This window comes from Xenopus laevis, chromosome 4S (assembly GCF_017654675.1).
Source record: "Xenopus laevis strain J_2021 chromosome 4S, Xenopus_laevis_v10.1, whole genome shotgun sequence".
Classification (NCBI taxonomy): Eukaryota; Metazoa; Chordata; class Amphibia; order Anura; family Pipidae; genus Xenopus; species Xenopus laevis.
In genome coordinates, this window is record NC_054378.1 from 104,905,904 (window position 1) to 104,924,518 (window position 18,615).

General features: G+C 41.7%; 2 protein-coding genes across 2 annotated transcripts in view; one reads left to right on the top strand and one right to left on the bottom strand.

Annotated features, from left to right (window-relative positions):
- The window catches only part of rnf123.S (ring finger protein 123 S homeolog), a 64,020-nt gene that overhangs the window by 39,165 nt on the left and 6,240 nt on the right, over positions 1-18,615 (top strand). The window contains exons 33-38 of the mRNA XM_041561678.1: positions 168-356; positions 458-533; positions 698-782; positions 9,553-9,695; positions 13,967-14,061; positions 15,042-15,127. Of these exons, the coding sequence (XP_041417612.1) occupies positions 168-356; positions 458-533; positions 698-782; positions 9,553-9,695; positions 13,967-14,061; positions 15,042-15,127 (674 nt within the window). The remainder of the gene's footprint in view (positions 1-167; positions 357-457; positions 534-697; positions 783-9,552; positions 9,696-13,966; positions 14,062-15,041; positions 15,128-18,615) is intronic.
- amigo3.S (adhesion molecule with Ig-like domain 3 S homeolog) lies at positions 5,310-6,856 on the bottom strand. The gene has a single exon (XM_041561679.1). It carries the CDS (start codon positions 6,854-6,856, stop codon positions 5,339-5,341), a length of 1,518 nt encoding a protein of 505 aa, XP_041417613.1. The 3' UTR covers positions 5,310-5,338.

The following is an 18,615-nucleotide window of genomic DNA, read 5'->3' on the forward strand; positions in this document are numbered from 1 at the left end:
TGCGCAGAGGATGCTGTATAATGTGGAAAACCGCAAGTTTGGTGCAGGTAATGTATGCTCAGAGTTTAAAAGAATTAAATGAATATTCCATTCTGTAGATAATGGGTGTTAGGGGGATATTGGGAGGAGAGACATGATAATCTCTCTTGCCTGCCTTTCCCATTCAGATACAGCAAGCTGCTGAACGGCTGGAGAGGAACTTTGTGGATAGCCGGCAACTTAAAGTTTGTGCCACCTGCTTTGACTTGTCTGTCAGCCTCCTGCGGGTTTTGGAAATGACAGTCACCCTTGTACCTGACATCTTTCTGGACTGGAGTCGATCCGCATCTGAGCTGCTTCTAAGGCGTTTGGCTCAGGTACATACACTCTCCAGAATCATAGAAGTATCATGGTGTTGTTGCAGTATAGTGATTGTACTAAAAGAAAGGGGCCATTCATGGAATTCTTCTCTTTTCAGCTTCTGAATCAGGTGCTAAATCGTGTGACAGCTGAGAGAAACCTATTTGACAGAGTGGTTAATCTTCGGCTTCCAGGTAATTGTGTGATCCAAGACTTGAATTTTTATTTGATGGGCCAGAAGTTCCCATACCTAAATTTAGAGGTTGCTGCAGATATAAAGTACTTGTGTATCCTGAATCATGTTAGTATTTCTTCTTTTTTTTTCTCTTAACAGTTTGCTTATCTCTTTACCTCACAGGACTAGAGAGCGTGGATCACTATCCAATTCTGGTGGCTGTGACTGGTATCTTAGTTCGACTGCTTGTTGATAATAGCTCCCAAGGGTAAGATATTTTCTATCAGTTCAGGGTTATTTTTGCTTGCTCTGTATAATAAAAATGAGCTGCTAAATGGGCGGGTATTGTTTAAAGGAGAAGGTAAGTCAAAATCACATCTTATACCTGGGGTCAGTGCTCTTGTTGGCAGAAAACTGCCCTGGCCTGGAGTTCTTCTCAGTGACCAGCACAGAGCTAACTCTGCTTCTCCTTTCATCAAAATCCCATGTCCAATGCTTGCGCAGTAGTGTAAAAAATTCAGGCTTTTTTTGGTTGGCTTATCACTCTACTCTGCACATGTGCATCTGTGTGAAGAAAGAAGAAGCAGTACGAGAATTGCTCCATGGTACTCAATGGAAGATCCCTGGGCCGGACCAGATTTCTTCTGATAGGAGAACTGGCCCCTCGGGGGGGGGGGGGGCAGAGACATTTAGTAGTGTGTCACTGCATGCACATTTTCTTGGTATTGCTAAAACACTGCAGTTGAGATCACAGGAGCTTTTGTTGTTGTGCTAAGAGCATGCCCTGTGTAGGCCAAGAGCACAATGAGAATGTCTCTATACAGTAAACTATACTATATGTCAAATTTTGAGACTTATCTGTTTCAAATGATATACTTAACTGTGGCAGTTCATCTTTTTTTGTGGATGCTAAGGCTTTAGTATTCTCTTGCTGTGGCACCTCATATTGGCAGTAGTAGCTTGCAATTCATTAGTCTAAAGTGCAGTGCAATAAGTATAAATAAGACAATCCCCAATTAATTATAGTAGGTAGACAAAAGAAACTGTGTGACCCACAATATTTGATTAATTTGTCCCAAATTAATCAGCTAACTAGAAATTCATAGGTCTAAAGTGCTGTGCAATAAATATTAATATAATTCCAATCCCCAATTAAATTATAGTAGGTAAAGGCAAAAAGAATTAGGTGACCAATAATAAATTAGAATATATTATAGAACCTCTTTGCTAAAATTCATGAGAAGGTAGTGAGAAAATTCAGTGAAGAACAATGATTGCTACCTTGTATTTTCTATTCCTAGGGACACCACAAAATAAGAGAAGGCAGGGTAACCGGGACTGTGATCTTGTTAATTACCTTATTTTATGCTTGTACAGAGGCTATCTTAACCTAAAAAAACACAAATCCTCGGCCATATAGAATTAAATGAACAGAAGGTTTGAGCTTGAGCAATAGGTTGCTTAAACACCAACCCTCTAGGACCAATTCCGGACGAACATTTCTAAAAAATCCAGAAAACTCAAAATTATGGAAAGGCCATCTCCCATAGACCCCATTATATCCAAATAATCCAAATTTTTAAAAAAATTATTTCCTTTTTCTCTGTAATAATAAAACAGTACCTTGTACTTGATCCAAACTAAGATATAATTAATACTTATTGAAAGCAAAACCAGCCTATTGGGGTTATTTATTTCTTAAATGAGTTTTTAGTACACTTAAATTATGAAGGTCCAGATTACGGAAAGATCCCTTATCCAGAAAACACCAGGTCTGAGCATTCTGGATAACAGGTCCCATACCTGTGCTCCTAAAATATAATTGGATATTCCTTTTGCATTTCGCTAGTAAAGAAAAACACACATATAGGAAGTTTATGGTATGATAAACCTTCAAGCAATGATGCACAAAAAGTAGAGCTGGGAGCAGTAATTTATAGCAGTCCGTTTTCTACAATCAGTCCAATAAGATTACCTCTATAGGTATAAGGTATAACCCATTCTAAGGCTCTTTAAACGGGTTGTTCATCTTGCAACACTTTTTTCAGTTCAGTTGGTTTAAGATAGATCACCAAAAAATAAATACTTTTTCCAGTTATTTTCTATGTGTGGCCATTTTTCTAATATTGAAGTATAAAGTGCCATTTTCCACCTTCTAAAGCTGCTCTGGGAGGAGGGGTCGCCGACTCTTTAACTGTTCTAAATTGATACATTAGTTGATACATTTCTTATGTTTGTCCTTGCTGAGCAAAATCCCTAAATTTCATTAAAGGCAGCTGTTAGAATTGATACAATAGTTGCTAATATGCAATAGACAGTGCTGAAAATGTATCAACTAATTGTATCAAATTGTAACCATTCAGAATCCTGGATCACAGAGCTGATAATAGACACCAAAGGCAGAAACATTAAACTTTAAAGGGGATCTCCACAAAAACATAACTTAGCTTTTTGAAAAGTAAACATAATTTCAAGCAACTTTGCAATATACATCATTTAAAAAATATGCAGAATTTTGATGATTTTTAATGGTTTCTAACAGTTCCCGAAGCCTAGCCCCCTGCTCTCCTGCTGATCTGTCTGACTACTTTGCTGAGCTGGCTGACTACTGTTACTTTGTATCAACAGCCAGCTGTCCTCAGCCTGCATCCTCCAAACCCCACAATTCCCTGGACACGTAATTTCAATAAGGAACATCACAGTGCAATGCATTGTGGGTTATGTAGTTCCTGCATGCTGACTGTAAGCTGTGGAGAAGTTGTTACAATTTGTAACCTCAGTGTTTAGTCTCTTCTTCCCTGCCAGGATTTCAAATGATGCAGAAAGAGAAGAACTGTTAAACAGTTGGATTTCAGCATAGTAAATGGAATTTATTCATACTTTTTGAAGAAACAGGCAAATATAATAGGTATCTTAGGGGTTTCTGTGTTATTTGGGCCTCTTTATCAAATTTTTGGTTTGGAAGCCGGAGTTCCCCTTTAAATAAACCCAATAGGTTCGTTCTGCTTCCAATTAGGATTAAATATATCTTAGTTTGGATCAAGTACAAGATACTGTTTTATTATTACAAAGAAAAAGGAAATCATTTTTAAAAATTTGGATTATTTGATTATAATGGAGTCTATGCGAGATGGCCTTTCCTTAATTCAGTGCTTTCTGGATAATGGGTTTCCAGATAACAAATCCCATACCTGTAGTGTCCAGAAAGATAAGGTGCAGTAATAACCCCAGGAAAGAGAATACACAGTCCCTCGTATCATTTCCTGTAAATTGTAAAATAGATATTTTAATGCAACTCTTACAATTATTGTGAAATTGTAAACTTTTAGTGGCGCTGCCATTTTGCTTACTAAGACATTCTCTATACGCTTAAACCAACAGCAATATCTTTTTATAGCCACTAAGTGGGTTTTGTTGCATGTGTGTCTGTGGTAAAACATTATGGCATCTTGTGTGAAAGAAGGGAAAATTTGACTTTTGTTGGATTTCCTATTTGCATATGTCCCCATATACACCATGTAAACATGTACATGGCATACAAGTTTACCTAAAAATAAGTTTATAGAACAGTTATAAAGTATAGTTAGTAAACTTGTGTTCTTACCCAGTATTTGGCAGAAATCATTTTGAAGGTGACTTGGGTTGTGAAATCTTGTGTATCCTGGTACAGACCCCTGTTTTTCTATCTGCAGTATCGTCTATTATCAAGTGATGGAGACCGCATTAATGTGCTTACACATCAACGTGCAATGACCCAGCCTCTAAGTGCTAAAGTGTTTTTGCATTAAGGCCTAGTCCCTTGGGGTCTTCATCCCTTTCTCAAAACCATCCCCCATCCTTTCTCACCTCCAATGCCGTCAGAGCCTAGGAAGCAGAAATTAGGAACCGTACAATGCTCCTAGAACTCTTTATAAACTTTATGCAGTAACTAATCTCTGCATTTTAGCAGGCGTTGCTTCTTTTCGGTGCGTCTGAAGAATTTATTCCACATCAACATGAAAGAATGCTAAGACAGCTTTATTATAGTAAATGAAAGCAGGCATTGTACCCTAGCATAAACGTAACATATTTAAAGACCCGGTACAAGCCCATTGCCCTGTCATACATGCTGCATGCTGAAACTGGTCATACTAAGCACTGATTACTGTGCAGAAGCAAACAAATTATAGTTATAAAACATTACAGCCTCCGCAGAGTTTCTATAAGGTCTTCTGAGGTTGCCATTCTTTTATCATTCCTAAATTAGATGAATGGAGATTATACTTTGCTAGAAAAAAAGACTTCGCTGGCCAGTGTTTAATAAAGCATGGCCAGAAATAATAAAGGTTGGTACCAGTTACACAATTACTTGCCTGCGCCACTGCTTCTGTCCCACTTAGAAGCTACTGTAACTGCAAATTCTGTAGAGGTTGTGGACAAAACAGGCTCAAAACCGCAGATACTTTGCTGCAAGGTTTATTCAACACAACATGTTTCGAGCATTGTGGCTCTTTATCAAGTGTTAATAAAGCATGGCCAGTTTCCATCCAGATTCTTACAATCCTGTTTCTAGATTATATTTCTATAAACTGAACGATAAGTAGGAATAACGTTTCTAAACCTTTTGTTGAATATAATGTCCACATTATTTAGTGGTTGAGGATACTACAGGCATCAACAAGAACCACGTAAGCTAGGGCATGATGCTCGGCCGTTCTCTAAAGTCCATCAGGATGCGGACTCTGCCGTCATTGTCTCCACTTCTGTCAGAGAGATGTCATCCATCAATGGTATTTTATTGGAAATATTCCATCTGGATGATGAGATAGTGTTTACCTTATCCACCTAAGTAGGCACAATGGGACTGTCGGAAAAAACAGAACTAGCAGAATCAGAGTCTGACTGTAGCTGTATAACTTTTGAGTTTTTCTCACACCGTCCCTCTTTGATTGGCTCCAAGAAGACCACGTGCCGGTTGATGCCAGCCCTGCGACTGTTGGGCCCTTCAGAGGCAGGTGGAGTTCCACAGAGGATGGATGACTGGCCCCTACTCTCTAGCGGGGGACTAGGAGTGTGTGGATGCTTAAAACAGCAACGAAAGCAGTTACAGGGAGTCATGTAGAGATATATAAAGACTAACACTAGGCTAACAACACAACCCAAAAGTGTGGTAAGTCCAGTATTAAAGGTCTCACCTTCGTGTTTTGGATAATGCACAGTTACATTAACCTCATGGGTAGAGTTATAATTAAGCCATTTGTTTACGGCAATACATAGGTAGAATCCAGCATTCCATATCTCGGCCTTCCTGATTTCTAGGCTACCATTGGGGTGAATTCTAAAGCTTTGATTGCTATTCCCAGGAAAGGCAAGGAACTCATATGTGGGTAAGATCCAAAGATAGGTAGTATTTTCTTGGGGCAAGCTAGTGTTGCAGGTCATCATAATTGATTTCCCAACAAGAACCTGTAGACCATTATCCGGCAGTCTTTGCAACTTTCCAAGTGAGCAGTTGTCAAATCCATTCTGTGTTTGTAGAATGCGCACTATGGCACGTGGGTTCCCCATGTACAGACAGGTGTGCGCTTCAAAAAAATCAACCACGGAGGAAAAACCACGATTATCCCAATGAGTTAATAGGGCATACAGGGCACAGTGACAGGTCAGTGGATTGTTATGCAGATACAAGCCATTCTTTATAAATGCGGGTAAAGCAGACAACTCTTCCACAGGAAGTTTCAGAAATCTGTTGGAGGAGAGATCAAGCGTGCGTAGGTTGCTCAGATTCTGCATGGACTGAAATGAGAAATTTGTCATTAAGTTCCAGCTTAAGTAGATTTTTTGTATGCTGTTTAATTTGGTAAAGGCACCATCATCCACATAACCAATGTGATTGTTGTATAGCAGAAGCTCCTCAAGTTCACATAGGTTTTTAAACCACTCTTCCCTAATGTCCTGTAGAAGATTGGAAGAAAGGTCTAGATAACGCAATGAAGTGGTGTTGTGAAAGGCATGGGCTGACATCTGGCGGATGTGATTATGGCTAAGGCGTAGGGTATGCAGTCTTGAGAGGCTAGAGAGCCAATGGCTGTGGAGGTGGCTAAGATTGTTATGGCTCAGGTCCACTGATACTGAAGTAGAGGGCAGAGGTTTTGGTACTTGGTGCAGGTTCTGCCTGACACAGCTGAGGAGATCAGAAGCACATATACAAGAGGAGGGGCAGTTGAAGGAAATGGACCCCCCAGCCAAAGTCCCCATGATCAGGATAAAAAGGAGCTTTTCTTCCCATTCTCTCATCCAGGGACAGGCTATCATTGTATCGGAGACCCAGAAAATATAAGTTATTCCCATCTGGTTATACATAGTGGTGCAGCTGAAAAGGTGGTCATGTTCCACTGCCCAGCAAAGAGGTCTGTATAATCAAAACAGACGGCGCTGTGTGGAAAAACCCTGCTGGGGGTTCATCCTCCAGAGCAATGGTCCAAGTCAAAGAAATCTCCAAATTAAAAGACTTGTTAGAATGTTGTTCTCCATTCCATAAGACCCATGGACAAATCCCAACAAGTAGAGCTTCCTCTGAGATCAATCCTGTATGAAAGGCAGCGTGTAGTTGCCATGGAAAGGGAAGAGGTTTTGCCTGATGATGATCACTAAGCCTTGACACAGAGTTGAACAATGTCAGTAGGTGCCTACAGCTCAAAGAGTCTGGATCCAACAACCTTCCTCTCCCTCCTGCTGTCTGTATGAGAGGCAACGGCTAGCTCTCTTCTGATCCTCATTGGCTCAACCTGCATTACAAAGGGCTGTGCTTTGATCCAAGGGCTGACCCTCCCTCCCTAATATTCTCAATGATTCTCGCTACATTTCCTCTCATAATCCCAGAGCACAGCGTGGGAATACAGCTACTCAATTCAACAGTGATTGGTGCGGGTGCCAAGATCCCAGTGCCCAACTGCAGCCTCTGTTCACAGGATAATTATAGAGACTGAGCGAATGCGATTTTAGGCTCCGCACTGTGATATGACAGTAATAGAATGAGCTGTTATACTTAGTTATTCGACAATGAACTGTAATAATTATAGCGTTGTTTAGAGGCATTCCAGAATATGGATGACTGCTGTTACAGCATATGGATGGACTTTAGAGGACAGGAGGAACTAGACAAAAAGGGAGAATGTTAAGTTCATGTAAGAAAAGTGGAACACAGACATAGGCCATTTATAAACCAAGGGATGCTGCAAATTACCATTAATCGTTAAATGCAATGTCTTGCGTTTCCGCAGTAGAACAATAATAGAATAGAAGAATACGAGGAAGGTACGTGGAGCACTAATGGGAATGCACATAGCACCTTGTAGGTAACCTCGTTAATTCAGAATAGTCCTATTAAATGATAGTCATAACTGTATTAGGAAGTATTTGTATTCTTCGTTTGTGCTCATTAGAATTGCAATTTGTCCTGTTACTTTGGTGATGGGATTTTAATGCCTCTTAATATCTGAAGCCCACAGGCTCCAGACATTTAACCCATGAATTGCCTAAAAATAACTATTTATTATTATATAGTAAGGAAGAGATAAAAGGCCTGCTGTAGTTAGGCTGCTGAAGTCTTAACAATGCATGATCCTATGGTAGAATAGAGAAGGGATATACAATATAAAAATGCAAATTAGGGCAGGGACTGGGATTAAACATTTCCTGTAAAATGCTGCATAAAATATTGCAACTATATGACAACTATAGTTGTCAAAGGCCAAATGTTTGTCCATCCCTGGCCACAGGCCTCCTCAGGCTTCATTTCGCTGTATCTTAAATACATCTTGGAACCTACAGAGTTTGTCTGTATAATCCTTACAGTCCAAGGGGTCTTTGTAATGTGCTCCCTGGTAAAACCAAGTGAAGGGCCTAAGAGTAAGGCTGAAACTGGCATCTAACTGCGAGTGGGGTTAACTGTTCTGTGTTCTGCAGAAGCTTCTATGTAGCAGTCGACTCAAAGCCGGGATATGTAATGCGAGCGCATCCCTCTCCCTGCCTCGCTTTGTCAGGATTTAATGGACAAAAGATCCAAGCTGGTACTCCCCAGGGCATCATTCTATTTACTTCTGCCACTGAAGAAAGAGAGACCCACTGTGAGAAATATGATCTGATAATCATGTTATTATCACTGATCTGCACCAAACTGATCCCCTCCCTTGGTTTTCTCTGCACTGTATTTGCTGGCCTGTACGTTTGCTGCACTTGCTTAGAGGGGAAGTAATGTCTAAAATAGAATAAGGCTAGAAATGCTGTATTTTGTATAATATAAACATGAACTTACTGCACCACAAGCCTAAACAAATGATTTATGTTTTCAAAGTTGGCCATAGAGGGTAACAATCTTGTAAATGTGTTAAAAATCTTTGCAAAACCAAGACTGTGCACATGCTCAGTGTGGATTGGGCTGTTTAGGGATCGTCATAAATTATCAAAACAAACAAGTCAAATAATATCTGCCCGAAGACGATACAGCAAGGTTTTATAGTTGTTGTATTGTTTAATACAAACTTTCTCCAACTCTGCAGAACCAGTGGCTGCAGCAAAATAATCCTCCAATAGAATCCCAGTTTATCTGTTTAAATCTGGCTCCATGATCTTTGTCCCAGCAGCTGGAGTTGGAAACAGTAAAGGGGATCTAAAGGCAAAAACAAAATCCAATACAAATCTCTACACAGTCGCCGACTGCTGTACAGGGAAACCAGGGGTTTTTCGCAGATATGGGATCTTTCCAAAATTTAGATCACCATACCTGCCTGTTTAAATATTAGACAAACCCAATAGGCTTCATTTTTACATATAGCACAATGTTCAGTATTAAGAGACCTAAATAATCTGCATTTATGAGGGAACATCCAGACTTTCTCCACAGTTTAATATATATGCTGTCATTCTAGGGGTCAGAGTAAGGCATGCATTGCTGCGACATTCCAATTGATTAAATAAGGTACTAAACCATACATATTATGCTTCAGGACTGCAGTGTCATTGCACGTTATTTTACTTCTTTTACTTTTGTTCCTCAGGATCCAACGAGCCACAGCTGTCCTATTGGCAGATCCATGTTTTCAGCTTCGCTCCATTCAGTACCTCTTGGGTCAAACCGAACAGTCCATCTTGGGGACCGGGCCCCCTTCAGCTGATAAAAAGCATTTTTCCTTGCAGGCCTGTAAGTACTTATCCATTAGTATCACCATACTTTTTTTAAACACGGGTCATGAACTTACTTTTTTACTTACTTTTTGTGGGACCAATGTTTTTCCACATTTAGAGGTGTCCTAATAGATGGGTTCAACCATCATGAGATTTCTGTACAAGCTTACAATCCTCTCTTTATGGGGTATATTTATCAATTTATCAAAGAGTGAAGTTAATAGTGAAGTTCCGCCACTAGAGTGAAATTCCGCCACTCTCCATTCATTTCTATGGGATTTTTATAGGCATATTTATCAAAGGGTGAACTTTCACTTCACCCATTGATAAATATGCCTTTCAAAATCCCATAGAAATGAATTGAGAGCTGCGGAATTTCACTCTAGTGGCGGAACTTCACTCTTTGATAAATTTACCACCTGAAGGTGGGCATATCGGAGGGAGATCCGCTCGTTTGGCGACATCGCCAAACGAGCGGATCTCTCCATGTATGGCCACCTTTATTAGAGCGGACAGCAGACTTTGTAGCACTAGTACTATTATGGAATGGCTTATAGTTTTAGGGTACAAATATTACTTCTGAGAATGTTACAGTTAATGCTAGCATAGGGAGCCCGATACTGATGATACTGATCGTTCCTTATAGACTATTTACATCAGTATATCTCCCATCTGTCCCGTTTTTTATGTGACAATCCCGAATTTGACAGCTCAACCCGTAGTCCCAGGTTTGTTACTGAAATGTCCCTACTTTCGCTTTAATCTCCTGCACTGAACAGCCAGAATAAGATACAAAGTTTCTAACTTAATTGGCTTTTGGCGGAGAGCCCAGAATAGATACTTAGACAATGTAACAATATAAGATAAGCAGGTCTCTTGGGAGAACTTAGACTCACAGTTTAAAGGACCAGTAACATCCAAAAAAAATTTTAAAAAAAATTGTTAGTATATTTCAAAAAATAAACACCAACACAAATTAAACTTTTAAATTGCAAAGCCTTTATTAAAAAATAACTTACTGAAACTCCACTTCCACTCTTCTTGAGAAAAAGGCGACAGGGCGACCATCCATTCTGCAGCAGTTGATTTCTCCTCCCTGGCTATCTCTCCTGGCCGCTCTGCTCTGCCGGCAAGATGGGGCAGCACTTCTAAGCGATGCGCATGTTGTATCCCCCAGCCCACGGTCGTCGCCATTGCCTGCCAGTTGCTCCTCACCTCCCTTTGCTTTTCCGTCTTCTTCCCATTGGCAGCGCTGCTCCCGCACACTCCTCGGACATACGGGGTGCAAACTGAAGGACAGAGAGGAAAGAGTGGACTGAGCGCGGTGTCTGTACCCTCTTCCCAAATCCCGGCCGCTGCCATAACTCGGAGCCGCTTGCTGCCGTGCGGAAGATCATTGTGCGCTATTTATGCCCTCTCCCTGTAACCCTTCCGAAGCTTGAGGCTTTCAGACCGGGCTTTGTACTGCGATTTGGTCCTGTGATCGCTCCTATTAGTTAAAACGTGCTGTTGTTTTAAAAGTTTGGGTTTGTTTAAATTATATGATGCCTCACTGCTGTCACTAGCCAGAGCCTTCTGCTCTTGTACAACTGGCACTCAATGGCGACGACTGTGGGCTGGGGGATACGACATGCGCATCATTTAGAAGTGCTGCCCCATCTTGCCGGCAGAGCAGACCGACCAGGAGAGATAGCCAGGGAGGAGAAATCAACTGCTGCAGATTGGATGGTCGCCCTGTCGCCTTTTCTCAAGAAAAGTGGAAGTGGAGTTTCAGTAAGTTTATTTTTTAATAAAGGCTTTGCAATTTAAAAGTTTAATTTGTGTTGGTGTTTATTTTTCCATGTATACTAAAAATTTTTTGATGTTACTGGTCCTTTAAAGGACAATTCACGTTCATTAGCAAATTAGCAAAATAACACAAAAACCACAGAAATGTGTTCAAACTTTCATAACCTGCCGAATTTTGTGAAATGGGGGTGTGGACACAAAAATGGGCGTGGTCACGCAGCAAATTTTTGTCCCTCTTTCTATTTCCAGAATGTTGAGAGGTATGCATCAGTTGTGTCTTGCTTTATGACTGGGATATGTTCCATTCGCACTTTGGATCAGGGCATAACTGGGCCAAAAACCCTCCACCTAAAAGGCTTGTTTCTTACACTGCTCCTGTCATCCGGGGGGTAGCACAACTCCTCTGTCCAGCATCAGCCATAATACTAGTGAATATAAAGTCCCCCCGTCTGACACACACGTGGATCTGTGACATGGTGTTAAGTAAGGCCATATTCTCCAGTGATCTTGTTAAATTGCCCACTGAGGACTCTTTCTGTGAAGTGTGTGTACAATATGTTATTTATTCCCCTGTAGCAGAGGAGATGGTGCAGCAGCTGCCATTCTGATTAATACACTGAAAGTGAATAACCTCAGCCTAAATTCACTGGGGACAGTTTTACCTTTAATCTCTCTTTTATATACCAATTTATCTTTCTGTCTGCACGTAAAGCTGACATTCCTGCCAGCCTCTGTTTTTTCCTTTAGGCTAATGTCATACACACCGCCAGGACTGCCATCAGAAATCTCAGGGCCCCATATGACAAAATTTCCTGGGCCCCCTGGGCTGCACCCACCGCAAGCTCCACCTACAGGTCCACCCCCCACCACACAGTAAAAAAACAAAAAAATATTGGTGGCTAGGGTTCCCACATGTTAATAAAAAATAAAAAGATATTGGTGGTCAGGGCCTCCCATAAAAAAAACATTTGTGGCCAGGGCCCCCCATTAAAAAATATTGGTGGCTAGGACCCCACATGAGAAAAGAGAAATTGGTGGCCAGGGCCCCCCCCCACATTATGAGAAAATTGGTGACCAGGGCCCCTTAAACGTCCATGCCTTCCCGAAGTCAGCAGCTCTCAGAAAGATGGGGGACCCGCTAATCAAGTAAGTGTGGCGTGGCAGGGCCCCCCTTACCCTCAGGGCCCCCTACAACTCTCCCCCCCTGATGGCTGCCCTGCACACCGCCAGTTCGATTCTGCCTGCAGACAGTGGCATCAACCTTGCAAATTTCTGCCTGTAAACTCTGTAAAGTGTTCATTAGCCTTACTATTCCTAATCTGAGGTTTTCAAGTTCATGTAAGCATTAAATAAATCAAATCAAAATGTTTTTCGCCAATATGGACTTATGCACCTTAGTCTAGTTCTAGTACATTGTTGTTATGACTAATGATGGTTAAATGATGGAGAAGTTTGGTTTCTGCTGAAGAATTAATCCATTTAAGTGTAAGGCAAAGCCCATCAGTGCTGTTCCGTCTTGGGGTGCGTTGTGGATTTTAAAGGGGAACTATCGCGAAAATGAAAATTTAATATAAGCTTCATCATACTGAAATAAGAAACTTTCTAAATACAACCAATTAAAAATTCTGTACCGCTTCTGAAATAATCAAGTTTTAGAAGTAACCGAATATAGGCCCTACATCTCAGTTGGGTATATATGCATAAGGTGTCTAAAAACCGTAAAAAAGTACTGTGATTTCAGAGGTTTCAGGAATCGTTTCCATATGTGGGGGGTGGCTTTCTTTTGTGACATTCAGGAAGGAAATGAAAAATAAAAGCTGACAATTTCTCATCCCAAAGCATCCCTGTAGTTCTGCACCTTTGCCCGGCTCTGTTGTGTGTGGGGAACATCTCCCTCCCACCTGTTTTATCGGGGGGCGGTGACGGTGACAGCCGTGGAACCATGCGCAGGCAGCGGGATACATTTTATTAATGTGCAGAGTATTTATAGAAACCTCTATTTCTAGAGAGAAAAATGATCTGAAGGAGAAGGGGAGTAGGAGCCCATCGCTGCTCTTTCCCTACCACTGGCTCACTAATTTGATAGGAGAGCTACCAGATACGGCTCAATAGGTTCTTGGTCATCTGCTGCTCAGTTTTGGCCTCCAATTAACCCTTCTAAGGCTGAATGAATAGAATTATTTTTACTGGTGCTGAGATTCCACATGAATAAATAAATATAAAAAGGTAAAACAAAAAAAAAGAAACAGTCCTATGAACAATTGAATCCTGAAGAAGTAACACTGCAGGGTTAAGCCTCTGAGAATGCCAGAGGCTAACACCTATTGGGCGGGATATATATTTAGACGTTTCGGCTCTGTTTGCAGCTTTGATTTATATCCTGCTTTCTGGCCCAGTCATTATTACCCCGACCTTTTTTTTTTTTAAATTAAATATTAATGATCAGCAAGTGGGTGTTTTGCTTTCTGGTTAATGGAACATGTGTTTGTGTTTGTCCAGACACGGATTATATCACTGCAGATGAACTTGGCAAAGTGAACAAGATGCTGGCCCACCTGAGTGAGGAGTCCAAGCAGGCAGCAGCCGCTACTCAGGTAAAGCCATACCCACACTACAAGTGAAGATTACCCTCTCTAGGGAATTTTGGGGGGCTTCACAAAGCCAAAGCTACACTTACGTTTTCCCACCAACATTATCATCACCCTGGGAAAGCAATGAAAAGATTAGTAGCCCGCAGTAGAAAAGATTTATCATGGCCCTAACAGTGTAAAGTAGAACCCCATTTTACATTTTTCAGCGCATTAAAAATGGTGTAAAATCAAGGAAAATGTATTATGCATAATATATAGATGGGACCAAAAAACAACAATGTAAAATGAGAGAAAACTTAAAATAAGGGGATGTAAAATTAAGGTTTCCCTGCAGACACTGGAGACATTACATCAGTAACCAGCAAATTTGGGTTTTTGGTTTGTGCCCAGATCTGACTCAACCCCAGGCCCCAACAGTGATGTTAACTATTTGCTGTGTAGATATTGTGTGGCGGGATGAAAGTGCAGTAACCGGAGTGCTAGCGTAGGACTCCAGTGGTGAATGTGAGAGAGCTGTGTTTGTATTATTTAGTGCACTAGAATGGCGGCATTCTGGGGTGGGATTATGTTTCTGCAAAATTGTGACCTTTCCTGCTCATTAAGTGATCAGTTTACTGCAGATCTGCGCAAAAATTGTTTTCTGCACAGAATATGATCCTCACTGGGGAAGCACACGTTGGGCAGATATCGCTGCATTATTAATGGACCAATCTCCTGCTTCACCTTCCACTCCCTGTCCTTACCCTGAGCTCTGTATGGAAGGGAAATGTAGGGCATGGATACACAGCTTGTTGTATGGATATTGTAGAACCACAAATCCTAGATGTCACTTTCCTGCCATTAGGATGCTGGGAGTAAGTTGCACCATCTGTAGCTTGCAAAAACTCTGCAGTAATCCGGAGCATAAACACACACTCTCCATAGAAACCCAAACCTTGGAAGGGTTATTCGGTCCTTACTCACAGATTTTCTATCTGTTTCAGCCAACAAGTGAGGAGGATCTGTGTCCCATCTGCTATGCGCACCCCATCTCTGCTGTGTTCAAGCCATGCGCCCACAAGTCGTGCAAGTAAGTAGCTGTTACTTGGCTAGGCCTTTCCAAAGCTGCCCCTTGTGGTCTAACAAACTGCTTATATGGACCTGATTATACTATAGGACATATTCTTGCTCTAGTGCTGAGCAAACCCAACGGGTTGTTTTTGATGAACAATCATTTCAGGGAATGTGAGCTTTTTCCTCTTGGGCCACAGTTTCATTGGCACAGAAAGCTGAACAGTCACTAACAGAGCGAGTCTTTCTCATTCTTATTTTGGTTCTCTTTTACACTTTTAGTTTAACATGCATTGTCTGCATTGTGTGAAGCCTAGGCACACTGGTGGATTTTGTCTGTCACTGCCATCACTTTTTTAAATAAAGATGGTGATTTCAGTTGAATTTACCAAGTTTAGTGAATTCAACTATTGGGATACAATCCAACGTTAATTTGTCACACTTTAATAATAGAACTGGGACTTACTGCATATATACATATATATGCAGGGCAGCCATCAGGGGGGGGACAGGGGGGAGAGTTGTAGGGGGCCCGAGGGTAAGGGGGGCCCGGCCACGCCACACTTGATTAGCCGGGCCCTCCATCTTTCTGAGAGCTGCTGACTTCGGGAAGGCATGGACGTTTAAGGGGCCCTGGCCACTAATTTTCTTATAATGTGTGTGGGGGGGCCCTGGCCACCAATTTTGGCCACCAATATTTTTTAATGGGGGGGGGCCCTGGCCACAAATGTTTTTTTTTTTTTTTATGGGGGGCCCTGACTACCATATCTTTTTATTTTTTATTAACATGTGGGAACCCTAGCCATCAATATTTGTTTTGTTTTTTTACTGTGTGGTGGGGGGCGGACATGTAGGTGGGGCTTGCGGTGCGCGCAGCCCAGGGGCCCAGGAAATTTTGTCGTATGGGGCCCTGCGATTTCTGATGGCGGCCCTGTATACTGCAGCCCTAGGCCCGGGCCATTGTAGCCCCTCAGCAAATCCGGGAACTACAAATGTTGGTTGGCACACGGTTGTCATAAGAGAACGTTTTAAACCCCTGTGGGTTTTTGTGTCAAGCAGATTAAAAATGGGTCTATTGTACTGAATTGCATCCATGTGCCGGCTTTGTTTTGTTTCGCTTGATGAGTATTGGGGTGTATCAGTCCCCCTGCAATGATGTGAACCAGACAGTAATAAGGAGAGGAGTTTAAAGGGGACATATAGCATAAATTTTCACAATGCATCAAACCATTTCAAATAATGTAAAATAGAAGAAAGGGTTTTTATTTTAATACCTTTTGCATCAAAAAACTTCCTGTCTCAGACTCTTCAGTATCTGAGCTGCAGCCCACTGCTCTTTCTGTATAAGCTATAGAGCAGCAGCCAATGAGGGAGGAGTGGGCGTGTCTGCGATGTCTCTCAGTCCTTCCCTGCAGACATCTGTTAACCTATACTGCTGGTTTTCCCTTCCCTGCTCTTTTCTCTCCCTCTCTGTCCTATTTATTTAACCCCCTCTCTGCCCTGTTTGTTTTCCTCCCCCTCCTTTCACTGCTTGTTCCTTTCTCCTGCCCTGCAATAATTGTGGAAAAGAAAGAAAAGCAAACTTCTGTATAAATAAAACATAATCTGCTACTAAATGTATTTTATTCTCTTCTGGGGGCAATGTGTATGAGCAGTTAGTGTAAGTACCATAGTCATTTTTTACCCAGTATTGTGTTGTATACAAACAGCAATCAACCTCTTTTGGGGTTTCCTTTGTAACTCCCTGCATCTGTTATTATATGTTATACAATTCCATCAGCTGCATTTATTCCCTTGCAACTCCCTGCACCTCTTATAAATTGTTCCATAACAGCTGCATTCCCCCTTGTAACTCCCTGCACCTAATCATAAATTATGCCAGAACAGCTGCATTTATTCCCTTGCACCTCCCTAAAACTTGTTCCATAACAGATGCATTTCCCCTTGCAACTCCCTGCACCTCCCTATAAATTGTTCCATAACAGCTGCATTTCTCCTTGCAACTCCCTATAAATTGTTCCATAACAGCTGCATTTCTCCTTGCAACTCCCTACACCTCCCTATAAATTGTTCCACAACAGCTGCATTTCCCCTTGCAACTCCCTGCACCTCCCTATAAATTGTTCCATAACTGCTGGATTTCTCCTTGCAACTCCCTGCACCTCCCTATAAATTGTTCCATAACAGCTGCATTTCTCCTTGCAACTCCCTACACCTCCCTATAAATTGTTCCATAACAGCTGCATTTCCCCTTGCAACTCCCTGCACCTCCCTATAAATTGTTCCACAACAGCTGCATTTCCCATTGCAACTCCCTGAACCTAATCATAAATTTTTACACAACAGCTGCATTTCCCCTTGCAACTCCCTGAACCTAATCATAAATTGTTACACAACAGCTGCATTTCCCCTTGCAACTCCCTGCACCTGATCAAATTATTCCACAATAGCTGTATTTCCCCTTACAACTCCCTGCACCCTGAACAGAATGAACAGACACTCCCACTCTTCATTTCAGCCTAGACACCGAGCAGAGAGGTTCTCTCTGCAGCTCTGATATAATGACAGTTCTTGGAGGTAAAATGCTTTCAAAACGTTTTTCTTTCTGCATCATTACATGTTTTGAGGAAGGATGTGTAATATATAGTGGATAACGTACCCCCCTACTGTAATTTATAAAGATATTATGTCACCGAATAGTTATGTGACCATATACAGGTCACATAACTCCGATGTGACTTCTAATATCTTTATAAATTTCAGTAGGGGGTATATTATGCATTCTAATCTACATTTTGTGTGAAATGCCGGCTGGGGAGGGGTCGGCATCCAATTCTGGTCGCCAGCCTCCAAATCGGGTGCGCTCGCGTTCAATTTGAACACGGCGGCGTCAAATTCGGACATGCTGCGGCAAATTCGCCGGTCGGGGACCCCCTGTTATAAACGGTTTATAAGGATATAATTTACAGCCTGGTCCCATAGGGAAATGACCAGACTGTAGATTATATCTGAATATGAAGGTTATATGAAATGTCCCCTTTAAGGTGTTCCTGTGTATAATAAAAATGAAGAATGAAAAGACAAAGATGACATGTTTTATGTAAAGTTTATTTTTCTTGTAACAATATAAACAAGAATAAAATTATAATATAACATATCAATGTTTAACGGCCATTAGGGTTGCCACCTGTCCGGTTTTGACCCGGACAGCCCGGTATTTTGAGAGGCTGCCCGGGTCTCAGGCGGGATTCCCTTGATTGACATGGCGATCGGCCAATCGCTGATCGCCGCGTCATAGCCCTGCCCATTGACGTCACGGGTCCGACCACTGATTTCACAGACACGCCCACTGACGTCACGGACCCACCCCCCGCCCGGTCTCAGCCAGACATAAAGGTGGCAACCCTAACGGCCATAGTGATTCTAGGTCTGCTGTTATTCCATTCTTTATTTTGAATGGCTGCTCCTTTGACTTTGGCTTTTATTCTTGGACAAGTGACATTTCTG

What these genes read in the sequence shown, in the direction of transcription:
- amigo3.S (XM_041561679.1), bottom strand. Translation starts at nt 6,856, where the DNA reads ATGTATAACCAGATGGGAATAACTTATATTTTCTGGGTCTCCGATACA.